General features: G+C 43.9%; 1 protein-coding gene across 1 annotated transcript in view; it reads right to left on the bottom strand.

Annotated features, from left to right (window-relative positions):
• Positions 1-27,468, bottom strand: part of CEP170B (centrosomal protein 170B) — a 53,279-nt gene that overhangs the window by 11,787 nt on the left and 14,024 nt on the right. The window contains exons 3-11 of the mRNA XM_010015650.1: positions 26,523-26,601; positions 23,534-23,592; positions 22,087-22,225; positions 13,991-14,092; positions 12,374-12,850; positions 8,540-9,297; positions 6,300-6,488; positions 5,996-6,104; positions 2,655-4,427 (exon numbers count right to left, since the gene is read on the bottom strand). Coding sequence (XP_010013952.1) covers positions 2,655-4,427; positions 5,996-6,104; positions 6,300-6,488; positions 8,540-9,297; positions 12,374-12,850; positions 13,991-14,092; positions 22,087-22,225; positions 23,534-23,592; positions 26,523-26,601 — 3,685 coding nt within the window. The remainder of the gene's footprint in view (positions 1-2,654; positions 4,428-5,995; positions 6,105-6,299; positions 6,489-8,539; positions 9,298-12,373; positions 12,851-13,990; positions 14,093-22,086; positions 22,226-23,533; positions 23,593-26,522; positions 26,602-27,468) is intronic.

Below are 27,468 nucleotides of genomic sequence, written 5' to 3'. Positions count from 1 at the left end.
AGAGTGTGCACAGAGTCAGGACTGGCTCCAACCCCTGGAGCCATGTGGAAGCTGCCCACTTACCCTAACTGGTTTGCAGATCTATAGACACCCAGGTCCTCCTTGCATGGGAAGTATCAAGATATTATTTGAAAACTGGGATCCTGGTGTTCACTACCTCACTCCACTCTCTACAGATACCACTTCATTTCCTTCTGTCCTGCCCTGGAGAATGAAGACCCACCAAACACAAAACTAGACAAGTTTAGTATTACAACACCTAAACGTTTCACTGTGTTTCCAGGATTATCATAACACTGAAACACTGCAAGAAAATTAAGCCAGCATCATAGATCATACAAACAAAAATAACAAATTTGGCATAAAAGATACAGGTAGAAACTACAGATTACTGTATAGTGAAAAAAGTATTCCTAGACATCGCTATCTTAGCTATATAAGTGTCTTGGGTTAAGGTTTATATATATACACACACACACAGAGAAAAATACATTTGGTCATATTCCATCTGCAGAGATGTTTGGGTTTGTTTTTTTTAAACACAGGTTTAGAACCAAGAGGTCATCCTCTGTCACTGAACAGCAATTTTAAATTAAAGAGCCTGATTTTCCATCCCTGTATGCCAAGGGAAATGAGAATCAACTCCCTCAGTACCATTCAAATTACACAGGGTAAACAAATCATGTACACAGAGAAGCAGGAGAGACAGGCCCTTAGCTTTCAGAATTGGTAACTTGGATTATTCTGATGTTATCTGTGTGTTTTAAATGAAGTATTTCAGATGGCCCAACAATCTACTGGCATCTCCTGTCTCATGACCAGATAGTTCACTCTGTTCCTCTGTTAGCAAGATTAAATTTCTCCCATTGGGAGAGTTGGAAACTGTTGTGGTTAGCTAAACACTTTAAGAAATCCTCGAATACATCAGCTACATCTGCCTCCTTACTCCCAAGGCTTAACACTCAATGCTTTCAAGGGTTACTGTATCATTCTAAAACACGTCTTGATGTTCAGTTTATCAGTATTTCACTTCACAGGCACAGGGTGCTAGGTGTTGATTCACTAGATCTATAACAGCATTAGTATAGGAACATGCATCACACATTTGGTACAACACAATGAAGCACGAAGCACACTAGTATACTTAGAGCTTGCACGAGGTCCATGACCCTATCAAGGAATTAGGAGGTTAGTATTTTAAGAGCAACTAATTCAGAGAAAGGATTAGCATCATCTGCTGCAACTACAGACAAGGAAAGGTGTTAGCATGCTGCTACAGAGCTATGGAAATAAAAAAACCAATTCATTTAAACAAAGAACTGGCCAACACTTATCATTTTTCTCCAAATGATTTGAAGTCTGTGGTCCAAAGGCAGAGGGAGTGCAAAGAGTGCCTCCTGTTTGGAAAACTCTAACCACATTCTTTTGCTTTAAATTTGTTATTGTTTACCAATAAATCAATATTAGCATCATCTCAAAAAAGGCAAGAGAAAAGACTGTATATACTCCTCTAGCTTATTCACATTCTGATTTACATGCGCATAAAAATGTGTCAGAAAAAAAAAATCATCAAAATAAAAAAGGAAGCTGGATGCACTAAAACAATCCAAATCAAAACAAGCAGCAAATAACATTTTTAGCATGCAATAAAAATGAGTATTGCAAGGAGGATAATTATTTCAGCTATATGAAAATGCACGAAAAGGACACATCCGTAACTCTAAGGGCCCTTACAAAAAACACAGATCTGCTGAAAATAGCATTCCTCTCAACAGGCCTGAGAAACCCAGCCAAAGGGCTTCTTCCTGTCCCTTTGGTCCCCGTCATTCCTAAAATCCTGAACAGACAGAGCTACTTTGCCACATCCATGGTAGGTCAAGGACTACAAGCACAGACCAGGACTTAGACCAAAGGTGTCAGGGACAACCTCTGATTACCAATTACCATCTTAGAGTTGTCATCTTCATTGTTCCCACCTCTTAATTAAAGGCTGGTTTCAATATGACAAATGTTAGTATTGCGAGAGTCTGCTGAGTGCATATATATACGCACTGGACAATATAGCCCCCCAAACCCTCTGCCTTGTGGGTAACACAACTGTGCACCTGCCATATCTACAGCAAAAATGAATGAAAATACAGAGAAGTGGGAATCCCTTGAGGCAATCAACATGTAGTGTCCAGCTCCACCTCTGCATTTACAAGAACAACAACACAGGGACATTTATTTCTTGTTCTCCTGTTTCAGATGCCTTCAAACCTGCCACCTTGGACATCAGCTATCATCAACACTATTATAAGCTCTCTAGGAGCAAACTTTGAATCTTAGAAGTCAATGTAAACCAGAATTCCTAGTGGCTAACATGCTTCTGTGAAATGGCAACTGGTTGTTCAGAAAACAAGTCAGCGAAAAAAAGAAAAATAGCTATTTGCAATATTCTCACAGACAACACCACAATAGTATCACTGGGTATGAGAGATGCCCTGGTGTCTCCAATCCCACAGGAAGTCAATCCCCATACCGCCTGTTAGTGCAGACGTCGTACTCACTGATGCAGCACTTGTATTCCTGAGATACCAATCCTTGGCAACCATGTGCAGCCTATAAATCAGAAAGAGGGGAATAGGGGAGAAATATAAAGCACAAGCACTTACCGGAGGAGGAGGAATACTTGACACTGCTTGAACGGGTCCTGTTGAAAGGCTGCTTTGCAGAGGCAGCAGCTGCCATTTTCCTTGCCGCAGCTCTAACATCCGAAACACCCGTCTTCCGATAGGACTCCACACTCCGGCCTGAAAACCCTGTCCTCAACTGCGCTGTCTCAGAGTCACTGGGCACTGTAAATGAGCCTGCCCGTTTCCTTGGCATGGCAAGGATGTCCAGCCGGGAGAGCTTCTTTGTCTCCGTGGACTGCTTGGGGCCTTGAGTGGTGGCTTCAGGGTTGGAAGCCGTTTTCTCAGTATCGACACATTCATTATCTGAGGCATCTCCCAGCCGGGCACGACGTAGCTTTGAGGCCCTTGTGGGTCGTGGGGTGGATAAACTGTTGGAGCGGGTGAGGACTTGCTGGATTTTCTGCACGTTGGAGGTTGTTTTGCTGTGGTCCTCCTTGGTGGCCTGAGTAAAAGGTTTCCTCCTGGGAACTGGACGGGTTACAGAGTGCTCATGGTCAGACACGACTGCATCAGGGACTGGCAAGTAGGGCAAGCTTGAGCTTCTCTCGTCATCTGTGAAGTCAAGAGACCCTCGAGTCCCAGCACTGCGCTTCATCTGGAAGCGTTTGGCAGCCTCCACACGGTTTGATGCCTCTGGTGCTTGTGTTTTCCGCTTCTCCGTCAGTCTGTCCCGAGCAGTGGGCTGCCCACACTGGTCCTGGATGGATGGCGTGGAGGAAGATTTCTCCTTCTGCAAGCTTGCAATCACTTTGCGTTTCGGGGCACTCGTCGGGACGTTTTTGCCGCTCACCATGCTGACCGTGCTGGCAGTGTCCACGTCTGAGTCCCCTGACAAGGAGTCCTCCAGCTGACCAGCAGTTTCCAGGGGCTCCAGCTGTTGGCTTTGACCAAGTAATTTGGCCTCCAGTGCTGCCAAGGCAGTTTCAGTGTCCTTAAGGAGAAGGTGAGTCTCCTGACCAAAGTCCATACGAGTTGACCGAACAGCCTCTAAATCTTTAAGTAGAGGGTGGCTTGAAATATGCGGGAGTTTATTTTGAGGAGCACCACTGCTAGATTTATCTTTGGTAAAACTTTCCTGTCTAACAAAAGATGATGCTTCCTTTCCTGCCATGTTTTCTTGATCTTGAGTAAGACTCTGATGAAGGGAAATAACAACTTTTCCAGATGTACTTATGTAAGTGCTAACATCTTTGACCGGTGGCTTTCCAGGAACTGGTGTGCCAGCAGACTTGAAGGAAAACTCCTGATCCTTGCTGTCTTTGTCTGCTCGAGCATGGGACATGCTCAGAGAGAGCTTGGAGGGAATCCCCGCATCACTGCTGTCATCACCAATGTAGAATGAAGTAGAAACTGGCTCACTTACAGCTCTCACATTTGAGACTCGAGAGGCTCCTGGCTGCTGGCTCTCTGATCTTGCGTCTTCTCCCATCTGCTCTAGCATTTTATTGTTCTCTTTATATTTCTTGCCTTTTTCTATGCTGAAGCCATCATCAGACCTGCTGGCATCGCTAAGGCTATCTGGATCCAAGTCTTCCTGGATGAAGAGACGGCTGCTGGGATCACCATAGGCTTCCACGCAGTGGTCCTTCACAATGGTTCGCTTGGTAACCTCAGAATAGGACTCCTGGCAAACCAGGACCGTGGGTGTGGGACTGTCAGATTTATCACTTGGTGGCAGTTGGGGAAGAAGGCGTCTTGTTCTCAAGGGCACAGTGTTTTCTGGTTCCCCAGATTTTGGGGCTACACCGCTTTCTGAAGAGAGTGAAGTTGACAAGAATTAACTGTTGTACAACTATACCACTTACTTATATATTTAGGAAGAGCTTCAGCCTGCAAAGTTCAACTCCACAAAAGCACTCACAAGATATGTGCTTACAACTAAGTTTCTATGTAATGTGAACACCAGTAGGGCCTGGCTGGTGTCCACTCCCTCCAGTTTATCAATACAGAGTCTATACTTAATTCTTTTGCAGAATCGGAGTGCTCAACACCTTCCCTCTCTCAAGGCAGGATTTCAGATTAATTCTCCCATAATATTCTCAGTACAAGCACATACTTTAGAGGCTAACAGCACCACTGGCATCTATCTACCATAAATAAGCCCACAGAAAAGAGATGAAAGGCCATCAAACAAACCACTACAGCAATACAATATTTTAACTGCCATTCATAGAACCATAAAATCAACTAGGTTGGAAAAGACCTTCAAAGGTCAATCACATTCAACCATTACCTCAGGACTGCTAAGACTACCACTAAACCATATATCCGAGGGCCTCGTCTGCATGGCTTTTGAATGCTTAAATAGATGGTGTTTTTCACAGCACATGTTCTCGTACAATCATATCAAACAGCAAAGCTTCAGGAGAAAGACCCTATAACAATTAATAGACTATAAATTATTGCTCACTGCCCAAGTGGGTGGACTTAACAGTATGGATACACTTCATAGGAAGAATGCTTTTATTTCTCCCATACCACTGGCTGGGACTTCATACCTGTTTCCACCTCTAAATACTAGGATAACTGGTTATTTGACTATGGTAATATTTCAAACACTCCAGGAGTCAGGTTCTCATACAGTGTGAAAACAGTGGCAATGAAGTCTGAAACAAAGGTTTCTTCTAATCTTTACTGAATCTATCTATAGCTGTTGATGGCAAGAAGGTAATGACAAATATTTCCAAGCAGATGTTGAAAAGGTCTACAAAAGCCAACAAAGCACCCTTCTCCCTTTCTCACAAACCAGACACCATGGGGTCTGTAAAGCTGTCTTCTCAGTTACGATGAGATCCTGATCTCCTCCCACTCCCATTCTGCCCTCTACACTCAGCTTTCTAAGCTGACCCCATGCTTCAAACCTGTCATGCAACTGGGCCAATCCCAAAACTGCCTAAAATTCTCAGCACAGCCAGACATAGGAGAAGCGCACAAAAAACCCCCACAAATCAGCAATTAAATCCAGGCAACTTGCAAAGAGCTTTCATCTGGCATCATACGGCAGTCTAAAGAATCACTACTTGGGGCTAGTTAACACACAAGGCCCTTATGATCCTTCTTCTTCCAAGACGCCCTTTAGTCATTTCAAACATAACATTTGAGACCTTCTTGAATGACTCTGAAATGCAAACCAGAGGCTTTCTTTCTCTATCTTTACTCTACGGGGAACAATTAACTCTGTCCTTCCCATCCCCAAATACATTACCTAAACCAGAAACTAAGCCACAGCCAGATGCACAGATGCCCTTAATTTCTGCTTTCCGTACCATCCTGGCTTAGATTCAGCCACTTTCAAACAGTAATGTCAGGATGACACTTACCTGCACCTCCATCACCCTGCCCAGAGACAGATCCAGAGTCAGAGTAACTGTCCGCAAGGCTTGCCCACCTAGACACCCACTTCTGACTCCCTTGAGATGCTGCAGACATCTACAACAAGGTGGGGAAGGTAGTATCAGAAAGAGGGTTTTTGAACCAAATTCTAGCCACAAAAATCTCTCCTCTCATACACACAGCATTCAGTCTCCTCAAAATGGAAATCAATTTACACATCACATTTCCATCTAGACAGAAAACGCATCTACACCTCCACCATCCCAGCAAGTCCACCTGAACTGCCCGTACCTGCGCATCAGCCTGAGACCCACTCACAGCTTTTGAGGCAAATGCCTGGAGCAAGGGTGACTTCTGACTAGTACCATTTTCACTGATTAGATGCTGATGAGAACTGGAGTCATCTTTTTCACCTTTAATTATTGGTCTAAAAGCTGAGGAGATTCTGGAAAATTCAGGCGACTCAAGAACACCAAAAACCTGAAAAGATGTTTGCATGGGAAAGATTAAAACCCTGGAAAATGAAAAATATTAGCCCGAAATCCAAAACCATGAAGCATTAGTCAAACACAAACTATGATCCCAAGGGGCCAGAAACATTTGCCAACCCTTCCACACCAGCTATGTAAATACTTTTCTTCCATACTCCACAGTAGCAGCTTTAAATCCACTTACTCACAGAATCCCACTCACACCCACCTTTCCCCTCTCCCACATTATTTCAGTATGTTGCCTTTAACAGTAGTAAATTTCACTGAAAAGGAGTCACTTTTCAACCCTGAGAAACGTAGGATGAGTGTCAGGAAAGCTATTTACCAACCCATTCATGGAGAATTAGGTGGGGGGAAAGACCCTAGAGTTCCACCTATAGACTACAGCAGAAAGTGTGCTGAGCAAAACAGCCTTGCACTGCCACATGAGGACTAAGGAATGGATGCACCTCAGACTAGTGAGTCTTTGAGCTAGTTGGCCAGACTCCCTCTGGAGATAAACAGGCTGTCCTAGGGGGGTGACCAAGATCCATGCTTCAGAAGGGGCTGTTTCTCATCCCTGACTACAAGTAGTTCAGAGGAAGATGCCACCATAAAAGGTGCCTAGGCTGGGCAGAGATGAAGTTCCCAACTCTTGTGTATAAAGGTGGGGGAATGAAGAGCAGAATCATTTCAAAACCTCAGCAAGTCCAGAATTCATACCATCTTTCTTCCTGGAGAGAAACACTGAAGTCCAGTTATTAGTAGTTTCCGAAGTGGCAGGCCTGCCTTTGTCCTGGTTTCAGCTGGGATAATTTTCTTCCTAAATCACAACAGCACCGCACCAAGTCCACAGCAGAGTCAGCTTGCCTGCCCCAGTCACATGGCTGCCAAGACTACTCCCCAGAAATAATTGTATTTTTGTGGCACTTTTCCCTCCTATTTCCCCACCAGCACAATCAACCATCTAATGTCAGGACCAGGGCCTTGCTTTGGCTTAAACACCCTGCCCTGATAGCTTCCGATCACATTTCAAACAAGATGTAAGGAACAAATGCAATAAGTAAACAAAAGAGGGAAGCTAAATCGAGGCTCACAGAACACTGTATACAAAGCTCTAAAGCCAGGTTCAATTAAGGCTTCCTTTAAACTTCACCATCCTCCTGCCTGCATTACACTAAATCTTCATAGCAACTTGCCAGTTTTGTTTTCGTAATACACCGCGGATGAAAGTTAAACCCTAAAAATCAGCCAAACTTTGGTTTGCCCTGCGGTTGCTTAGTTGGGTGGGTTCTTTTTATGCCTCTCCCTCCTCTCGGGGGTTTTGTTTTTAGGCACTTCACAAAATCCAAACAACTACAGATCCATCTAGGATTGCCTCTGCCCTAGACCACACCCTTCGCTATCTCAACTAGCTGCCACTTGCCCTGCCAGTAAGCACTCCCTTTCTAACCATGCATAAGCAACTACAGAATCATCTACCACTAATGCTTGTGAAGGACCAAAAACCCCAGCCCTTAGCCTACGTTTCCTTTGGCCTAGCAGGAGATGCTGCATCAGTGATGGGCTGCAGTTCCCATCTTCATAGCAGTGGGCAGGAGGTGACACAAGGCCAAGGCAGAGGCTTGGGAGCAGTCCTGGAAAGCAGAGCAGCTCCCAGCCACAGCTGTTGGAAGGATCAGCCTAATCTTTATTCAGTTCCTCTGAACAGACAGCAAGCCCATTCTCACATTTTTACATCTAAATCCCATTTTGGAAGCAAGACAGCTCTTTGCTGTGGGTTTACCTTGCCTTCTTGCACTCTGTGGGTTGTGTTGGTAATATGGTTGTTTTGTTGGGGTTTTCTAAAGGACCAGCCTCAGAGTTTGCTGGGGCCTATCCTTAACACAGGTCACCCACAATGATTTCCTACCCCTAACCATAAACCCCCGCCGCATCCAGTTCAAAAGGGAGCAGTCTTTCATAGCAACAGCTAATGAAGACAGGCCCTCCAGCACAGGTGCAGAAGCCCAAACCTTCAGCCCTCAGCTCGCTGGCCAAGCACAGAAAAGCAGCACTCACCTGATCTATCATTTTTCGTGCCTCCTCCACCTCTTTATCCTGTGACTCCGTCTCAATTGTGTATGTGCCAGTCTCACTTACACTGTCTTCCTCATCATTCCTCCTGCCCTGGGCAGACTTCACCTCTGGAGGTGGAGTAGAGGCAGACTCTGGTTCTGACGATATAACCACACGCGGAGCTACCGGCACAGGCAGAGGTGCTGGTTTCTCAGCATTTGGCTTCCCAGGCTGAGCAGTCTCCCGTAAGTACTCAGCCATAAAATCCTGAGCCATTTTAGACTTCCTCCCAACGCTCCCATAAGTTTTGACTCTGGAAGCAGAGGAAGATGAATTGCTGATCCGATCCTCTGTCTTCTCCCTCTTGAAGGAGCTAGTTCTTTGGGTCCCAGAGGAGCTGTTACCGGGTTTGCCCGTCTGGACCCCAAGGTGGGACGGCGGCACTGCATTTCCCAGCTTCTCCACTGGCAATGTATTCTTGCGCTTTTCAGCCTTGGTCTTTATCCCCGGATCGGTGTCGCTCTGGGAGGAGTGAGCACTGTGCGTGAAGGACTGTGACCGCTTCTTCCGTGGCGTGTCCTCGAAGAATTCAATGACAAAGGCCTGTTTGTTGTGCAGCATCTCGTGGGGATCACGCCTCATCTGGCGCTGCAGCTTGGTTTGCTCTGCCGCACGCTCACTGCCTGTCATCGTCTCCTTCTCTGCCTTGGGCACCACAGGGTCTTCAGAGTCGCTCTGTGTCCCGTCCTCGTGCCTATTGCCTGGAAACAAGGTATTAGATTTGACTTTCATATTCTCAGTTGCTGTAGCCCTGTCATTACCTCCCAGTTTAAATTTATCATTCCAATTAAAAGAAAAATATACAACTCCAGAGACATCTGCTGTCGTGCAGGGACTGCATCCCATCAGAGGACATGGAAGAGAAGGCAGACATCTCCTGACCTCACTTTTCACAACTGGTTGGCTATCAAGTTATTAAAAAACAATTCAAGAAGTCATTTCAACCCCAAGGGTTTCTGATTTTGTAACACTGATTGTTTTAGATACCTTATGTTTTATTTCTTTCATTTTTCCATTTAAATAAAAGAAGTTCCTGTGCCGCTCAGTTACTATGGCCCAAGATCACTACATTAGGTTCTTTGTTACAGAGCAGAAATATCTCTGCAGGATCAGTAGATAATCTGCACACACTGCAACCCATGAAACCAAATCCCCATGATGAAAGACCAGATCAGTGCATACACTTCTGAGTACCTACATCATCCTCCTCTACAAGGCGGAAATAAACCAGAGGCTGAACAGAAAAGTGAATTTTTTACTTTTCTGAAGATTTAAGAATCACACTATGACTCCTCCATGAGTTGCATCATCCTATCAGCAGCCAAGCAAAGGTTTCATCATTACTTAAGAGTTCACTAAGCTTAAAATAAGTTGAAAATTATTTTCCCTTATGTTAGCAACAACCATCTTTACAACCTTCTCTATCAGTGATGCCTGCCCCTCAGCACCTTAGTTCAGTAGAATCAGAAAGTAAGTTAAACAAAAAGTTAAAATAAAAAACAAACCTTTTTTTGGAGAAGGAAACGGGTGTGAAGGCACACAACACGATTCAGTCAACGACCAGGAACCTGTCATTGGGAGAACGGGGAAAGAGGTCTCTGCGCTCTAGACTGTAATACGCAGCAAGATATACTGGCTAAAATACCACGTGTTTGTCAGGAAACCTGCTCAAACCTACTTTGCAAGTTCTCCAGACACATGGGTGAAGACCATTTATTACCTCAAGTTAACTGTGAAACATTAGAATTTAATACAAGATCCATTCAACCCAGGAGTCAGTCCTTCGAAAAGTTTCCTAACACCCTCAATGAATGAAGCCAGCAAACTTTGTATTGTGCCCCGAGGGCTGATAAGCTTCATCCTTGGAAGGGAAAGTTGTTAAATTAAAGGGTCTTGGCTAAGAACTCTACTGAATGCAAAACAGTGAGGACATAAGGATAAACACCCACTGTGCCCATGGATGCTCCAGCAGAACACCATGCACATCCCCTCAAGCTGCTAAGATCTGAACTCTATAGTCTTGATACCAGGCTCTACATTGACCACATTGCTCCTAAAAGTGAACAAAATATTACCAAGACCCTGATGGTAGGCATCTCTGGTCCTGAAGACCCAAACTTGGTAGGCAGCCAGCAGTAGCCTCCAAGACATCTTCAAAATTAGCCCTGCCAGAAGAACATGTTACACAGCTATCGCAGATAAGTAACACCCTGTCCTCTGCCAAAGCAGAGGTGTATATACTCCTCAGGCCACCATCACTTTATGTTTTAATCAAATGTCCAAAGAGTTGATTTCTTGATATGCAAATTATGAACTAAATTACCTTAGCTTCTTTCCTTATGGACTGTAAAGAGGCAAATGCAGTCAGCCTCATATTCCTATGCATCACTCAGGAAAATGCTAGGATGAGCAGCAGCTGCCCAACTCTCTAGTTTTCTCCAACAGGAAAGAGCAAATCTACTGAAGCATAGTTTTATCCCTGACAATGTTCAAGTCAACAAAATCCAGTATCAGAGCAACAAAAAAAACCCCAAACCAACCCAAATCCCAAACCCCTCTATCACACAGTCACAGTAAACTGAAAACAAGACCCAAAATAATCAAGCAGAGCCCTTACTGGAATGAACTAGAAATGAAGTGACGACAAGTTCAACCATTTGCCATTCCAAATCCCAAGGCTGGATATGGGAGACCTTTTCGACCATAGGGGCTTCTCAAAAACAACATACACAAAGCAGCAAGATGGAGGTGTAACGGGTAAAACTCTTCATATTATGAGGAGGTTTTTTCTAACAAGGACCAAGCAAATATTCATTTAAGGGAAAATGAGGTATTGCTCTTGTACAAGGACCTCAAGCACATATAGGTCTGATAACCTTCAATATGACTTAATCAGTTAAAGTTGCAATTCATAGGATAGCTTTTCCAAAGGCCTGCAAGACAGTGAGAATGCAGGAATCCATGGTCTCCCTCCTAGCTGTTCACTGTATGGCCCAAGAGAGACATCTAAGCAAGCCCAAATCTTGCAAAATATATTCAAAGTCACATGTGAATCCCACCAGCTGCACTAAAAACTGTGCTTCAAAATTCACTTCAACCTTTGAAATTGCCCAAAGAATTCCTCACAGTAACACACAACAGGACACAGGTCCACAAAACCTTAAGTTTTTGAACAGAGCAGAATTTCAGAGAAGCTTCAGTTTAAGAGAAGGAATCTTCTTCTACAAGCACAATTTCCTCCACTAGTGATCATGTATATCTCAACTCAATCACCCATCTCCATTGTCAGGACATTTTGTCATCTGACCAAGTGGCTCTGGTCATTACAGCCATCAAGATCATCACACTTAGCGTGTTTCAGACTACAACTAAAAAGAAAAGTCATCCCTTCAGCTAGGAGAAGCCAAGAGAACAAAATTCACTGGAATACCTGTGTTTACCAGCCTGCCCAATCACATGGAAATTATGTCACACATTTAAAAAAAATCAAAATTCTTTTTTCAATCACTGTTACTGCTGAGCTGGCATTATAGATGTAGAAGAACCAGATTAGAGTGTCCCCAGGCCAGCATCACACATTACTTCAGGGCCAAGTAAAGAGCCTGCTAGCTGGATTCAAAACCATTAACAGTCATTAAAGAAATATTCTTCATCTTGCAGATTTGGAGCAGAGATAATTAAGTTCAATTCTTGACAGGAAAAGGGGTTTCTCCCTTTCTTATGCTGCATTTGCATGGCCAGCAGAGAACTATGTCACATGACAAGACATTCACTCACCTTTAAGTGTCCTCACGTGAACCGGCAGGTCACTCTTTGTACTGTACACATCATCACCTGGAGACTGACGTCTCATCAAGCTTGGGTCATTTTGGACAAGCCAGTCAGCCACTTTGCTCTCTGCTGACATCACTTCCGTATGAGCTGGTTCCTTACTATATGGTCTTCTCTGTCTGAGTGAAAATTTAGTCACGTGGTCTTTTATCTTTATTTTACCAGGGGTACCATCATCAAATTCAATGGTGAAAGAGGCATGACTTTGTACAACAGGGGCTACTACAGCATCAACATCTTTTGTTGGGATCTCATGGACCTGTGTTTCTTGAGATTTTGATGGCTGCTGAAATTCTTTAGTTGGAATCTCAAAATAACTCGGCTCTCTACGGAAGGCAAACACAGACTGTTCTTGGGCATCTCTATAAGCAGAAATATTACCATTCAGTTCCTCTTCATGTTGGGTTATCTCTTTTGGTCTTTCTAGAAAAGGGGGAAAAAAAAAAAAAGAAAAGGCAAGAACACCTTGAATTCACAAAAATTAGTTGAAATGGATTAAGGAGAAAATACAAGTTCTGGTTTGGATAGCTTGGTTCCCTGGCCTCATCACTGAAATCAGTGATTACAGCACTGCTGTGGTCTGACCAGCATTTGTTATGTCCACTTTGTCCTTTTTTCCATTGCTCCCCAAAGAGACAGCTGAACACATACACACATAGTTCTATGCTTTGAGAGAACCTATGTGACTGGTAGCATTTTTAAGTTTCTGTATACCTGGGCTGATGTAGTAGGAAGATCCTGTTTCACTTTGCTGAATTCACTTGCATGCACATCTACTCAAAAGAAAAGCCTGAGTGTGTGCAAAGCTAATCACAGACATGGTTTTTGCTGGATCAACACCTAATTCTGTAATACTACCTAGAACAAAATCACATTTTTTCTAGCAGTACCCAAACTTCTTGGCACTTACGTGGCACTTGGTCACTTATTTCAACCTCTTGGGAGGGCTGCTAATCACAGCTCTTCTCTGCTAGAGAACAGATATGCTGCATGTGCATCGAAATAAAACACTCCTTTGTGCAGTAAAGCATATGCTTGATGGAAACATCAGGTTTACTGCACAAATGAAAAATGAAGTATCCTCCATGCACAGAGATTCACAACAACAGAAGTGGTAAGGCTAAATGGCTTCCAAGGATGATGAGGTTAGGAACACACTGCTTCCATATTAATCAAATCCAGTCAATGCATCAGCTCTTAAAGCACCTTTTAGACAGGAAACTACTGGGAGACACTGAATGGTTTACTGAGGTGGGCTGCATACAGTCACAGATAGAGCACTGTAGTATGCCTAGTCTCAGACAAGCTTAGCAAGGCCTTTCTCATCCATACTGAATTATTCCGCAACTGCCACTTCTAATGTTCAAATAGGGGAACATTTTAATTTTCCTTTATTCTTGTTTCATCAGCAGCAATCTACAGATAGGTATATGCAAATACTAGCACCAAAAAAAGAGAGGCAATTAAAGCCTTGAAGCAGGATGGCTTCGCACAGTAAAGATCTCAACTGTGCAGCAATTCTTCCCCCTCCATCTTCTCCCACCCCAAAGTCACCTCCGTTACCTGAATAATGTTCCTCTTGCCTTCTGTCCTCCTTGTTATTTGCATCATCTTCCCCCCACCAGGAGGGCTGCCCGTAAAGAGGGGTGCGGTAAGTACTGGTTTCTAGGAAGAGGATAAGCAAATACTTTGACACAGAAAATATCAGTTTATCAGGTTCACAAAAGTCAACCACATGCCAAAAAGGGAAAAACAGCAGGGCCAGATGAGATCATGTACCTGTTACACTGCAGTTATAACAACAGCAAATTATACTTAAAAATGATTGTGTTCAGGTTTTTCTATTTTCCCTCCTTTTTTCTATTTACATTCCGCTGCAAGATGCTGACTCCACCTCCCTTCACTGTCTTTCATAGCCATGTTTCCCAAATACTAGCTTTTCTCCCTTTCCAGCCTCATTATTCACAGTAAGTGGAAGACTTTTGGCAGGACGGGCTACAAAAAACTAACCACAAAATTATCTGCAACTCACCTGCAATTCAGGTGAAAAGCAGACTTCTCCTGACCTTAATTGGGAAGACTTTAGCTGTGCCCTTTCTTGGATGTTGTGAGGCCAGGGATTTTTTCCAGCTATTCACCACTCCCACTCTAAGTGACACACGTCCCACAACAGGAAATTCTTGATACCTTACGAATTTAGGGAAAATGGTAAACCCATGACCTTACACATACATGAAGAAGTAGTAAACTCATGCTCTATAAAGCTTAAAGTAAACCAAGTGGATTCCAGGGTCACTGCAGGAGAAAGATTTTTCTCATGGAGAAGTTTCTCACAGAAGGGCCAGGCTTCTATCATTTTCTCTGCTTAGTGAGCACTCACTGGAAGATCAGGGCTTTGCTGCAACAATTGGTGCCCAAAGGGCCTGATGACCTGCTTCTTGTTTTGTCTCCCACAAAACAAGATAGTGCTTTGGCAGTGCCTTCTGCTGCTGCTGTTTATGCAGTAAGTACAAAGAATACACCTCAATTTACCTGTGGTATAGTTATTATGTTTTTATAATAGTTTAAGAAAAGCAAATACAGTAGCTTTTGTTCTTTCATCTAGAGGTGAAAGAAACACAAGGATAGGTCAGGGGCTGAGGTTCAGCTTCAGCTTTTTTAGAGCTGCTTCTGCCTCTACTTGTAGCAGCCATCAGCACATGCTTTACTGGCCATGTCTTAAACCCTGGCTCCAGCTACAGAGCCATAGCTGGGCTTCTACTGCCAGCTGCTGCTCAGCTTGTGGTTTTAAAAACCACACACTGCTCTGTAAAGCTGCTCTCAAACAGCCCTGCAATTCTGCATTCCCCACTTTGACAGGGACATGACAGAAAGTAGTCATTAGTATAAGGGAAGTTAGGAGAGGAAGGGAAATTAAGTATGCCAAAGAAAAAAAGCAGCCTGATTCTATGCTGCCATTTCTAAAGCTACAAAGACCCCAGTGGCCACTACTTCATAGAACCATAGAATGGTTTGGGTTGGAAAGGACGTTAAAGATCACCTACTTCCAGCCCCCCTCCTATGGGCAGGGACACCATCCACTAGACCAGGTTACTCAAAGCCCCATCCAACCTAAACTTGATACTTCAGATGGTTTTTTTTCCTCAGTACTTCCAGAGATATATAAGCTCCTACACTGACAGTCCACAAGCAAAAATTTTGCTTTATAGGTGCAGCCCACAGGCCCTTTTCCAAGAGATGTTCTTCATATTTCAAAATTAACCATGCTGCCTCCCTTCACACTGAGGATCAAAAGAGGCTGAAAGTATTACTCTTCTTTCTGCCTAGAGTATGTGGAAGATAAACTGTGTTCCCATTATGTAGGCGGCCTTTGAAAGTTCAAAGGAGGAAGCATTTCTCACCACGAATAAATTGGAATTGCCAAGCAGTATGTTTCATAACTGAGGATGGGTTAAATCAAGGGAGAGGGGAAGGAGAAAAAAAGAATATAAAAATATTCACAAGCTTGTCAATGAACAGAGGCTCCCAAATGTAGGGTTTGGACTCTGCTAGGCTGAAACCAATCACCCTCTCTTCATGCCGTGACTTGCCTACTAGACCCTCAGCCCAACCATGCAGGATCTGCTCTGCTAACATCAGGCACTTCTTCTGGGCACACACTGCGATGGATTATCCCCCTCTGAATTGAGGTATTGATCTCAGGGTTGATGGTCAAGAGGTAGTCAGGGCTGGGAGAAGGTGATTGTCAAATCCATTAACAGCTAGGTATGTCTGGAGTAATTTATGCCTAAAAAGGTCAATGAGGCACAGTGAAGGGCTCAACCATGAAAAAACACATGAGATTCTGGATACCTGTCTCAGATTAGTATGATCAGTTATGAAAGTGGTTTAAGATGCTGGTGGAACAGATCCTGAGCATACTACCCTACAGATGAAATGCAAAGACCATCTTGCACAAGCAGCTACTTCCCTGAACATGGGTGCTATTATAGCTTGCACCTTACAAGGAGTTGCCTCATTACAGCTCATCCCTCCCGTGAACTGCAGCTCCTCACAGCCCCAAAACCCCGCTGCTCTAGAAAATTCTAGTTGCCTGATCCAATGATTTATTATTTTTTTTTTCCCAAAGGGGCAGAAACAAGCTAAGAGAGCTCACATCCATCCTGTGGGACAGACTCCTTCCCAGAAGCTGCTCTAGGGTCAGAATCTGTGTCCCATCTACATACTGAACACAGGAAACTTTGGGATTGCAAGGAAAGCTGGGGAGGGGGGAGAGAAAAAAAGAAAAAGAGGATTTGTAAAGACTAATGAACCAATTCAGATTTCCCTCTCCACCTAAAAAGCCCTAATAGGCACTTGGAAATGTCCCAATTTCCTCCTCTGACAAAAGGTAGCACAAAGCCAAAACTCCAGGACAATGTCAAGGAGCACCTACAGAGAGCACACCAGATTGGCCAGAATGCACAGACCTGAGGCTACCAGAGTGGAAGCAACTCTGCTGCACTCACTGCATGGCAGCAGAAAGTCCCTCCTGTGCCACAACACAGAGCTTGCTAGGGCCCACCTGCAACGCTCTGCTACAGCATGGGTAACACATCTGCCCACTTCTGTGGTCTTTGGTTTTTTGTTTGCTTTTGTTTTTCCATTCCTTCCCTCTCCAAGCCTCCACAATAAACTGGAATTTCATCTTAAAGACTGCAAAAAGCACAGATGAAAAGCCAAGGAGGCAGTATTTTGCTATCTAGGGACAGTTTCAATATTTTAAGAGCACTTAATGTTTCCACTGAGCCCTCACATTAATTTGCATTTTTAATAACATTATCAAATGACACAGGCACCCTCATTCTCAGCTACTTCTAAAAGTGGCCAGCTCCTGAGCTAGAGCAAAGTTTCCCTTAGTTCAGAAGAGCTACATGACCTTGCTGCCCTGCTCACGTCAGAAGCTTCCACCCCTTCTAATTTGCAGGCACAACCAACCTGATGCCTCTCCCTGCTCCAGCTCTAACACAACAATACTGTATAAAAAGAGGAGGGAGGAGGATGGGGGGAGGCACATAGAAAGGCAGCTAAACCAGATGGCTGTGACAGAAGTGGGCCAGGGAGCAGCTACATACACACTTGTGCCAGGGGGCTTTGCTCTTCACCAGAGGGGATGCATTTTGGGTAGCAATCTCAACCTGGACCCACAATATCCTGAGCAGTGTGCCTGCCTGTGTCCCAGGGCACACATATTAACTTGAAGCGACTGCCTGTCTGTTGTATTTTAGTGTAAAATGGAAGCTCTTCCAAGAGCAGAGAGACTTTGGGCTTGCCTGAGCCAGCAGTGAAGCGAGGAACACCAATGAAAACTAACTGCTCAGTGGTTTTAATGACATGAGACTTCCTCCAATTGATGGCAGCTAGTTACCACCTCTCTCCACTCTGTGCCAGGCTGCCCAGATGGTGCCAATTCATTTAGACATATTTCTTGGCTCATCAATTCAGGCAGACAGCCTGAAAACCATCCTTTTAGATAACTGAACTGAGGTCAGCACAAGCATTCAGCCAGATAAATACTGAGCTACCTGTGACAGCATAATACAGGGAAGACCAGTGACAGACACATGTTCTGCTCCTGGATATGTTTTTGGGGCAGTCACTCAAAAGAAAAAATGAAGGCTGTTTTAGCATAAAACAAGGCAGGTTCATTTGTTTAACAAGTCTGACAAGAATGTGGCCTGTTAAATTAATACAGAACTATCGATCAGCTGAAGGAGAGGCACCACAACAAGAAAAAATGAGATGTGTCAATACAAAGGATGCATTCAGGGAGAAATGAATCACAGAGAACACAAAGGCAAGTGATGAAAGGACAAGGAGAAAGCCTGTGTTAACTCTGCTTTCTATCAGCTAGTGGGCAGAAGAGCTTTCATGACAAGCACACAGCTCCCACTACAGAGGGGTCTGATTTCCCACAAGGGTGTCCCCTGAAGTCAGGACGGGACTGAGGGCTGCACTTCGTCACAAAGCTTCAAGCCATCACAACACGCAGACAGACAGCAATGATAAATTTCTTTGCTGACAGAAGCGCATCAGCTTTGAAGCTGTCTACAGCAAGTCATAACAAAGTATGAGAAACGCAGCTTGCTTTAACTCAAACTGGTTTTGATTCATTATTAGTAACAATACTGTCCATCTTCAGAAGATGCACAGTAGGCTTCCTACAGCAGAGGCCTTAGGGGGAAGAAAAAGATGATCTAGCTACAGCATTTTAAAATTAATTCCTTACATCTCTGTTTTTTATTTCCTCTCCAAAGTGGAGAATTCAGACCTAGCAGAAATAACCATAAAGCAATTCTCTGACTCTTTGCTGCAGTATTTATTGCACATGTGTATGGCAAACCTAAGCCCTGGTCTTATGTACCTGCTGTGAATATACAGACCCCAGAGGCTTTCAAATCTGGCTGATAATCACAAATTTGTCTCAATTACATGTCAAACCTTTAACATGTTGCAGGAACCACCACCCTAGCTCAGACAAAAAGCAGATACAACCACCACCACTTCCCTAAATTAAAGGCTAGGGTAAAGCTGTGTGCCTAAACAGCTATTAACATGATCTCATGGGGAAAGCAGCCAAAGTCCACAGAAACCACTTCACAACTGGGCACAATGCCCACTGCCTCTGTCCATTCTGCCTGCTAGACCTCAGCCTTGGACACCAACAAGACTTTCAAGTCGGACACTCAGTTGAGAGGACTCCCTAATGACACAGACGCTAACCAGGTGAGCAAGACTATTTCACAAATCCTGACTTGAGTCCTGCTCCTGCAGCTGGTGATGCCCATTTCAGCTAGATGCTGCAGGCAGCCTCCACCCCTGGAAACTCAGGCCTGCAGCAGTTATTCATCAGATTCAGCATTATCTAGTCCCATCAGGGCTTTAAAATTAAATAAATTAAGATCAGCCTGAGGATTAACTATGTGTTGAGAACAGAAGACCACAAAGTAGCTTATCTCATCCAGCACCTCAACTCAGGTAGCAACAGATGGGGATTGTGACAGTCTTAAAATCTGCTCAGTTCAAGGCTGTACCTGGCCTCCTGATTGCTTAAGGCTTTAAACATGAAAGCTGATGGCTATTTTTAGCATTAATTAGCTGAACTGTGGGCACTTCTCTTATCCATATCCAATCCATAGGGCTCCCCAAGCTCCTCACCCCAAACATTTCACAAAGACTGATGATTTTCTGCTTACATACACCCAAAAGCTGCAAGTACAACAGCATAAAGACTAACTGGCTGTTTTCCATTCACTCCACTAGATCTCTTTATCCTCAGTCCCTCACCTCCTCCCACTTCTAAGCAGCAATAATTGTTCACATTGTTTTGTTAAACCTCTTCCCTGAAAGCTTGCTATTCCCTCTGCCTCTCTTCCACCCAGGCCCTGGGAAGCTATCCTTCTAAAGGCTTTTGTCACCCCAGACCTTGCTTTAATTAGTCAATGCAAATTCCTAAATACCTACAGGCTTAGTGAAACAGCTCTTTCCCCAAAGCCTCCTTCTGCTGCCACTAAGCAAGCCCACTCCCCGTGAGAACACCAAATTCTTCTTTCCACTAATCGTTTTAAATTGCTGCCACTCCTCTGAGCAACCAAGGAGAAACTGTGCATGTGTGCAGCTGAAGACAAGGTGAATTAGTCACATTGCAGATGAAAAAGGGACCCAATCATCATTCTGCTCACATGACAGAGATGCTTTTAGGAGAGCAAGGTGCTGATTTAATGCTCAAGGCTCCTTCCCTTGCTTAAACAGGCTTCAGTCCAACCCAGCAAGATACTTCCAACAAAAAGTCCTGAATTCCTCCATCGTTCAGTGGGGTTAGCAGCACTTCACAGATTTCTATGGGTTTTTTTGTATCTGTCTGTCAGTCCCACTGCACATGACATACTTCAGCACTGGACCCAGTAAGTAATCACAATCCTTTTTGTCTAAGACTCACTAACTAGTCTGTGCTCACTAACAACGACAGAAACGTACCGCAGGTCTGTGAAAGACATGCTAGAGAAATGGGTCACCTTGCTGAAGAGTCACTCAACGTCCTGACTTTGAAAGCGTTCCAAATACCAACTGCTTACGCTATGTAGGTTAAGATCAACTTGTGCGTATTTTGGAAGGTGGCAAAAATAAAAATGAGAATTTTCATGCAACCAGGCAGCAGCAATGCAATGTGGTTCCAGTTGTTAGCAAACTGGCCCAGTTACTGGCAAATGCTTTTCAAGAATCCCATGCCCCTTGAAAGGCAGCTGGACAGCTTTCCCCCCAGTGAGATTCACCTCTTTTCACCCTCCGCAGTGTCATGGTTAATCATCACAAACTTCATTCCTTTAAATGCATGCTTGTGAGGCAAAGTCAAAAATGCCACATCCATGGGAGTGGGTGACACACAGACACAGCTGAAGTAACACAAAGAAAGGTTTTGCAGTGCAGAAAATGGGAGTTGGGCACATGGGTGCATGTCCATATGCTTCCATGAACAGCTGGAGGCAACAGCAAGACCACGGAGAATTACACTGTTTTAGTAGACTCTTGTCAGCTTAAAGGGATTTTCATAAAGACAATAGTTGGGAAATTAAGGTCAGCCAACCCACTCCAATTAGTTACCATGAAGGCTTAGCACCTTTACCCGAAGGTGTACGCTTTTCCTGAATGCTGTTGTATCTATCCCTATCTTACCTCTTTTACTCGCCCACTCTCTTCCCTCCATTCACCTCCTTGCTGCTTCTTCCAACAGACCCAGTAGGCAGTCTCTCTGCCAACCCTAAAGCTTTCCTATCAGTCTGCCATCCTGGTGCCACAAGACTACTGGCAGTCATTCGTCACAGGTATGCTTTAAAACTGTATTTGTTCTTCCCATGCACCATCAAGCTCTAGAAAGCCACCAACTGATACCTGAGCAGAACTGGGGAGAGACCTGCCAGGGCAGTAGATACAAGAGGTAGGCAGTCGGGTGATACAGCTGAGACCCAAGACTGCTAGGGAGGTCTTGGCCCACCATAATGGGCAACAGGGAGGAAGCAAGTTTGGAAAAGGAACTTTAAAGGATGACAGCAGCAGGTAAAGAAATGGGGAACAAAATGAATTTTTCAAATTGAAAAGGACTGCAGCTGGAGAACAGTGAACCTGAAGCAAACATGTTCCAGTTTGGCATTCAGTTTCAATCCTACACGTTCGTATGTCAGGAAATACAGCCACTTAAAACCATTCTGGGCTTTTTGAAAGAAATGGCTTGTTGCTGCTTTGCCTGACTGCCAGCACCATGCCACAGCAGCCATACATTTTCTACTCTGAGTCACCATCTCTGTTCAAACAGCAGTTCATGATTAGGAAATTAAAATACACCAGACAGGTGCCAAAGAACTTACCAAACCTGCTCAGCCCACAGGTTCTCAAGCACACACACAGTGACAAGGCATATGTGCCATCACGCCAGCTGATTTTTTTTTTGGAGGCTGAATTTCCAAAATCTAAGCCTGGTATACTCAAGAGGTTTAGAAAGATGACCCTTCTGGAACTGCTCCTAGATGTAACCCACAACACCATAATGTCAGCATCATGACCCAGTGCAGGGCTTAAGCTGCACTTTGTTCTGAATCTTGATTAACTGGTTCCTGAGGAAGTACCTGTAATTGCTTTCCTCTCTCCTTTCTCTAGCTTTGTTTGCGGGGACTCTGTGTAGCCACTGTGCTCCATGGGCTGCTCTGCCCTCTTCATTGCCGTGCCTTTGTAATTCATCTGAAGTTGGCTGGTGTACTTCTCATGCTGCAGAGACACAAGCAACAGCTGTAGTGTGCCCGTACGATCTGTGTGCTAGCCCACAGAAACCCTTCCCTGCAACGGATCATGCAAAGGCAAATACTGCAGCTATGTTCTGCAACAGAAAGCAAGTACACCTGAGTGGAGGCTACAGAACAGCAGAAATGTCAGCAGAGAGGCTTTCAAACTCCCCATTTGGAAGACTAAGTGACAATTCTAGTCCATGGGAAGGTCACTGTGACTTAGCTCTGCAAAATAGTTAATTAGGAAATCTTTTAAAGAATAAACTGAGAAGAATCAGAACTTAGGTCATTTCCCATTCAGGATTCAAACCCTGAAATCTCCTTTGTTCTTAAAGCAACATTAGAAATTCTTTCAGGACACTCATTTGCATTATCTCATTTTTTCAGGAAAGGCAATTAAAATATATTTTAATTATTTCTTGCCAAACCCTCTCTCCAGTTAGGAAAGTGCATTAAAACAGGCTCCACATAGTAAATGAGCTATTTAAAAGTGGGTTTATTACAAGTAAATTAATAAAAGGGCATAGCCATCCAGATTACCCCCGAGTAATTCAATGAATCATCTTCCCAATTTCAGCTGTTACATTTCCAGTCCTCTCCAAGTCCTAAACACAGAACCAGGGCTAAGACAGTACCTGCTAGCTATGAGGTGATGATTGGCACTGATAGCTCAGTCCCTCAGCAGAACATAACAGCTTTCTTGCCCAGAGGAGGTTGCTTTTCTGCTTTAGATAAGAGGATGCTTAAATATTTTGTACCTGCTACTGAACTCTTTATTTAAAAAGACACCCCACTGGTAAGAGGACTGCTCAGTAAGTAAAACGTGGGAGCTCACAGGCAAAAATTAGATGATCTACAGGAATAAATTAAGCAAACTTTAGTCTGCTGGAGGAAGTGTGATAGAGCTGGCGTAAGTCACCATGCTCAAGAAAAAGGCATCTTTGCTCCACTTCTGGGAGGAAAGAAGTTCTGCTGTGCTTCACTGCAAGCTAATGTGGCTGTTCTTTAATATGTACAGCTTTAGTAACCTTTTTTGTTGTCAGTCATGAAGTCATCAATACCTTCATACACATGTTAGCACAGGGATAAGAGATCAGAGCTGAGATAACTGGGAAATGTATCTCTTCTCAAAAGAAGGTTTTATTAAGCCCTGATCCAAGGAGAGCCGCACACTGTGGAACATTTCACTGCTACAAAGAGTATTTTAATATTTTGGTCTGCTTGGCCACTACTAAAGCACTTAAATTTTTATTTTTTATTTTAAAATGCACCTGCACCCAGACACCCTTACCTTTAATGCTTCTTCTGGGACCTTGTGTTGAATTTGTTCCAGGACATACATATTTGAATGTACAGCACTCATTAAGGAAATGACAAAGGAACTGGATGGACAGAGAAATCAAGCATTTAGTCATGGAAAGAAAACAAGATATACTATCAGAGAAGCTTAAAATACGCAGGGTACTAAAAGTTGCCTCTTCTGTAACCCACCACGGACTCTGCTGTGCATGTTTTGCAAGCCAGCATGCAATCACATCTGCTGGACAGACCCACATCAACTGAAGGGCAGCAGACAAGGGGAGCAGGGCAGGAGAAACTAGGGGGAGCACTAGCAGCTCCATGTAGGACCCAGGGGAGCAATCAGAACCCTGATTCAACTCACACCCCACTCCTCTCTACCCAGCTGGCAGCTCCAGGCAGATACACTCTCTTCCCATGGTATCCTGGCCAAGATGAGGCAATCTAGTGCACTCTGGACAAGGGAACAGTAGAGTTCAGCTCCCCACAGGGATATCTGGCATTATCATGCTCTCTTGCCCTGACAAGGCCTTTCAGCCACTGCAGTTTCCTGGATGAAAAGTAAATCAGGTCATGAGCTGCTGTGACCTCTTCGGAACGGAGGCATTCAACATGATTGAGCCTAGGCAATAATCCTCAGCAGCACTGCGTAAAAAAATAAATAAATAAAGGAAGCATACGGCAATGTCATCATGAACAACCCAATCAGCACAGCACAGAGCAAAGGGAAGGAAAAAGGAAAGATGGAAAATGTTAGACTAAAAATAAACCAAGTGATACTGGCACAGCAGGGAACCTGCACAGTCTGTAAGTGAAACTGTAAGATGGAAAAGAGACAAACTCTCTTATGCAACAGCACACAGCTGACTCTGAGACCTCAGGAGATGCTGCCATCCACACCGAACTGAGTGTGGTATGCACAGAAAGCACTGCTCAAGAGTGGCACTGAAGTAGTAAAGGAGAGGAAGAGTTTGTAACTGCCATACAAACTATGCTGATGTAAATAGATAGCACTAAGACCTGCATTCTTTAAAATTTTCCTGTTGGTGGCAGTAAGTTCTGCAATTCATAAATGCAATCATTCATCTCACATGAATACCCATGTAAGGGCTGCAGGACTAAACGTCAACTCAGCTGCTTAGTACTCAGAACTGCTTTCTATAAAAAGTTTAAACCTGTATCACAGCCATTAAAATCTACCCATGCTCTAGGCACTGGCTTATGCCTTCACTAGACTAGAGTTCACAGCAAATCTTCTATGAGTTTCCCCACACATCTAAAGACCAGAAGACACATGACCAGCTACACCAAAAACACATCTGCCAATTTGCAAAGCTAGAACTGAGGTTGCTGTGGGAGTCTAAGAGGCTTCATAACGTGAACACTGAGACACCACCTTTAATGACATGATTCCAGATGACAGTGCTCTTCTATCAAACAGCATCCAGTAAGGGGCTACTCAGTATGTCAGTATTCCCCCCCACCCACGTACTCCTGAACCCTCATCAGCTGCAAGCTGTTCAACCACCAAGCTAAAGGCAAATAACCTGTCTCCCTTCTTTTTCATTTTTTTTTTTTTTTTAAAGATTCAGCAGTTACCTCACTTCTAAAAATTAGAAATACCCCTGTGAAGCAACGATATTTTATATCTAAAATGGCAGGAGACAGAGCGAGATCAGAACCAAGAGTATGACCTTACACAAGGCCTAGAAAACCCTCTTTTCCAGCAGATCTAGGACTGTACACACATCAGTTTAAGCATCCCTGTTGCAACAGTGAGTGCTCCTGCACTGTCAGGGGCTAGAGCTGAGGTGCCCAGATCAGTCGAAGACCAGGGAGGCTCAGCCTCCTCCCACTGCTTCAGCTCTCTGGACTCCAGCAATGTTGGGAGTATTTCAAGGGCTACAGCATGGCCAAGCACAAACTGCTTGGCACAAGAATGTGGCTCTGGGGTCAAGGATACACAAGAGTTTTCCAGCCAAACACTTCCCCCCACCCAGTGGTAAAACTTCAGTCTCTGCCTCTATTCTCAGACATATCTGGACTGTTTTTAAGTGAAATTTCCCCTCGAAAAAAAACACAACCTGGAGAAGACCCTTGCTACTTCTAAATTCAGCCTGAGTGGGTTAAGTTTAGCAGATAAAAGCAACTGGAGAAAAGTGAATTAAAAAAAAGAAAAAAAAAAAAAAACCAAAACCAGGATTACATGAAAAGGCAGTAATAAGAGCCTCTACTTACCACAGTAGCTCTGCAAGCTCAGAATGAAACATCTATGCTTACAGCCAGTCACACAGTCCCATCAGTATAGAAAGGAAAGGGACAAATACAAAGGTGTTTTAGCAGATACCAGCAAAATTACTCTATAAACAAAGTAGTAACTGCAGCCCAGCCTCCCTCAACAGAGAGGAAATCTGCTAGTGGTGAAGAGAGACTTATTCTTGCATTTTGTGACAGAAACAATTTTTCATGGGCAAACTTCAGTTGATACAGAGTCAAGGATGGGTCTGACTACAAGCCCCAGAGCTAAATGTTTAATGCTGGATACCTACAAATTGTCTCAAACCAAGCGTTTGGGTGAAATGATTAACACACAAGTTGGATTTTAAAAAAAAAATAAAAAAAAAAAAATAAAAAAAAAGGAAGATGTTAGTTCATACAAAAGCATATGAAATACCTTTCTTCCCCAACTTGTACCACTTACAGCTACCACACAAATAAAGAGAAAGACCAAAGAGGCACCTCCACAGTCACTGCTGCCAGTGCAAGGACTGGTTCAAAGTCCAATGAGGCATCATGATTAACACGCTTTGACTCAGGCCCACGGTGGAGAAACAAAAGTTTGAGCCATCCAAAGGCTCCAGGAGGGAAAATAAACACACTTATTCATTAGTCACAGTCAGCACTGTTAACTCCCAATAAAGCAAACAGCAAAAACCCAGTCAGAGAGAGTGACCCACTCCCTCTTCAGATGAGAAGGATATCATAGCCGAAGCGAATGACATCATTCAGTTTTAGGGTGATGTACTTCTGGTCAGGAATCCTCATGTCATTGACGAATGTCTGCAAGAGAGAAGCACAGGAATAGTTTTTGACTGAGGGTATCAAGATGATGCATCCCAAATGCCCAGGGCTCCTTGAGGGCACCAAGGTCCATCTGCTAACAGCACTGCACACACTCAGGGTGCACTAGCACAATGTCAGCCAGGTGAGGAGCTAAGTTCCCTACAAAAATCAACGCTGGCAAGTAGCCCCCATGGGCAAGTCAGGGCACCCCAATTATGCTTCAAAGCAAGGTGCTCTGATGGGACCTTTAGGGAGATTCACCTTTCCACCAACTGCAAATGAAATTTTAGTCCCCAATTTGAACAAGTAAATGAGGTGCCTGAAGTGAGGAACTTCAGATGCTCTCGGCTCTTCTCAGCCCTCCACATCCAATAAGAGCAGCAAAAGGTGCAACTCTAATTACTGAGCTGGGAACCAGCTTTCCAGTGGATGTCAAACAGGACTGGTGTCAGCTGCAGGGCCTGATAATCTATCAAGCAAAACCTGTCACAGAGGAAGAGGAAAATGAAAATGCACAGGAAGACAAGCATTTGCAGTAGCATCACCATGATGTCTGAGGCCACTTTGTCCAAGGCACCATATATCAGTGTGACAGGCCCCTCACATAAAAGATTCACATACTCATTTTTCCCATGCTCCAGACCTTTAATTGAGGCTCAAAGAAACTATGCTATCCTCATAAAGGTACAAGAAATGTATTTCATAGCTGTGAACAAACGTCTGGGATGGCCCAGATACCTTCTTTCCCAGGGACCCCATAAAGAGCAATTCTCACAGAACAGTGGAGGAACAAATCAAGCACTCATGGACATCTTCCACGAATAAACCCACGTATTTTTGCAATAACCAGGGCCAAATAAAAAT

This window comes from Nestor notabilis, unplaced genomic scaffold, assembly GCF_000696875.1.
Source record: "Nestor notabilis isolate BGI_N333 unplaced genomic scaffold, ASM69687v1 scaffold21225, whole genome shotgun sequence".
NCBI lineage: Eukaryota > Metazoa > Chordata > Aves > Psittaciformes > Psittacidae > Nestor > Nestor notabilis.
This window is presented reverse-complemented; position numbering and strand designations above follow the sequence as displayed.